Raw genomic sequence first — 411 nt, 5'->3', positions numbered from 1 at the left:
CTTTCTGATTCATTATTTATTATTTTATTATTTACTCTTTTATTATTTATTCTTTTATTCATTTATTGATTATTTCCTTTTTCCTTCGAGCAGCTGTCTAGACGCTGACATTGTTAAGGTGTCCACCATCATTGACGGAGGCAAGGCGGAAATTGACGCTTTCTGTGGCTCGGTGGCAAACCCGAAGATTCAGCTGATGTCTACAGGACCCGAGCTTCTTATTGAGTTCCTCAGCTTTCAGAACACGAACACGGGAACGGGCTTCCAGGCCGAGTACAGATTCCTGCAGAGTGAGTGCGGTGGGAGGGGGAGGGAGAGGGAGAGGGAGGGAGGGAGGAGAGGGGGAGAGAGGAAGAGGTAAGAGAGGAGAGAAAGAGAGAGAGAGAGAGAGAGAGAGAGAGAGAGAGAGAG

General features: G+C 47.0%; 1 protein-coding gene across 1 annotated transcript in view; it reads left to right on the top strand.

Annotated features, from left to right (window-relative positions):
- LOC106818039 (neuropilin and tolloid-like protein 2) overlaps nucleotides 1–290 on the top strand; it is a gene marked incomplete at its 3' end in the record, with an annotated part of 2,940 nt that extends 2,650 nt beyond the window's left edge. Inside the window, exon 3 of the mRNA XM_014822754.1 lies at nucleotides 94–290. Coding sequence (XP_014678240.1) covers nucleotides 94–290 — 197 coding nt within the window. The remainder of the gene's footprint in view (nucleotides 1–93) is intronic.
- Between the last annotated feature and the right edge of the window lie 121 nt (nucleotides 291–411).

The sequence above is a fragment of the Priapulus caudatus genome, unplaced genomic scaffold (assembly GCF_000485595.1).
Source record: "Priapulus caudatus unplaced genomic scaffold, Priapulus_caudatus-5.0.1 Scaffold1993, whole genome shotgun sequence".
Lineage (NCBI taxonomy): Eukaryota > Metazoa > Priapulida > Priapulimorpha > Priapulimorphida > Priapulidae > Priapulus > Priapulus caudatus.
Note: the sequence above shows the minus strand (reverse complement) of the source record. Positions and strands in the feature narration are given on the sequence as shown.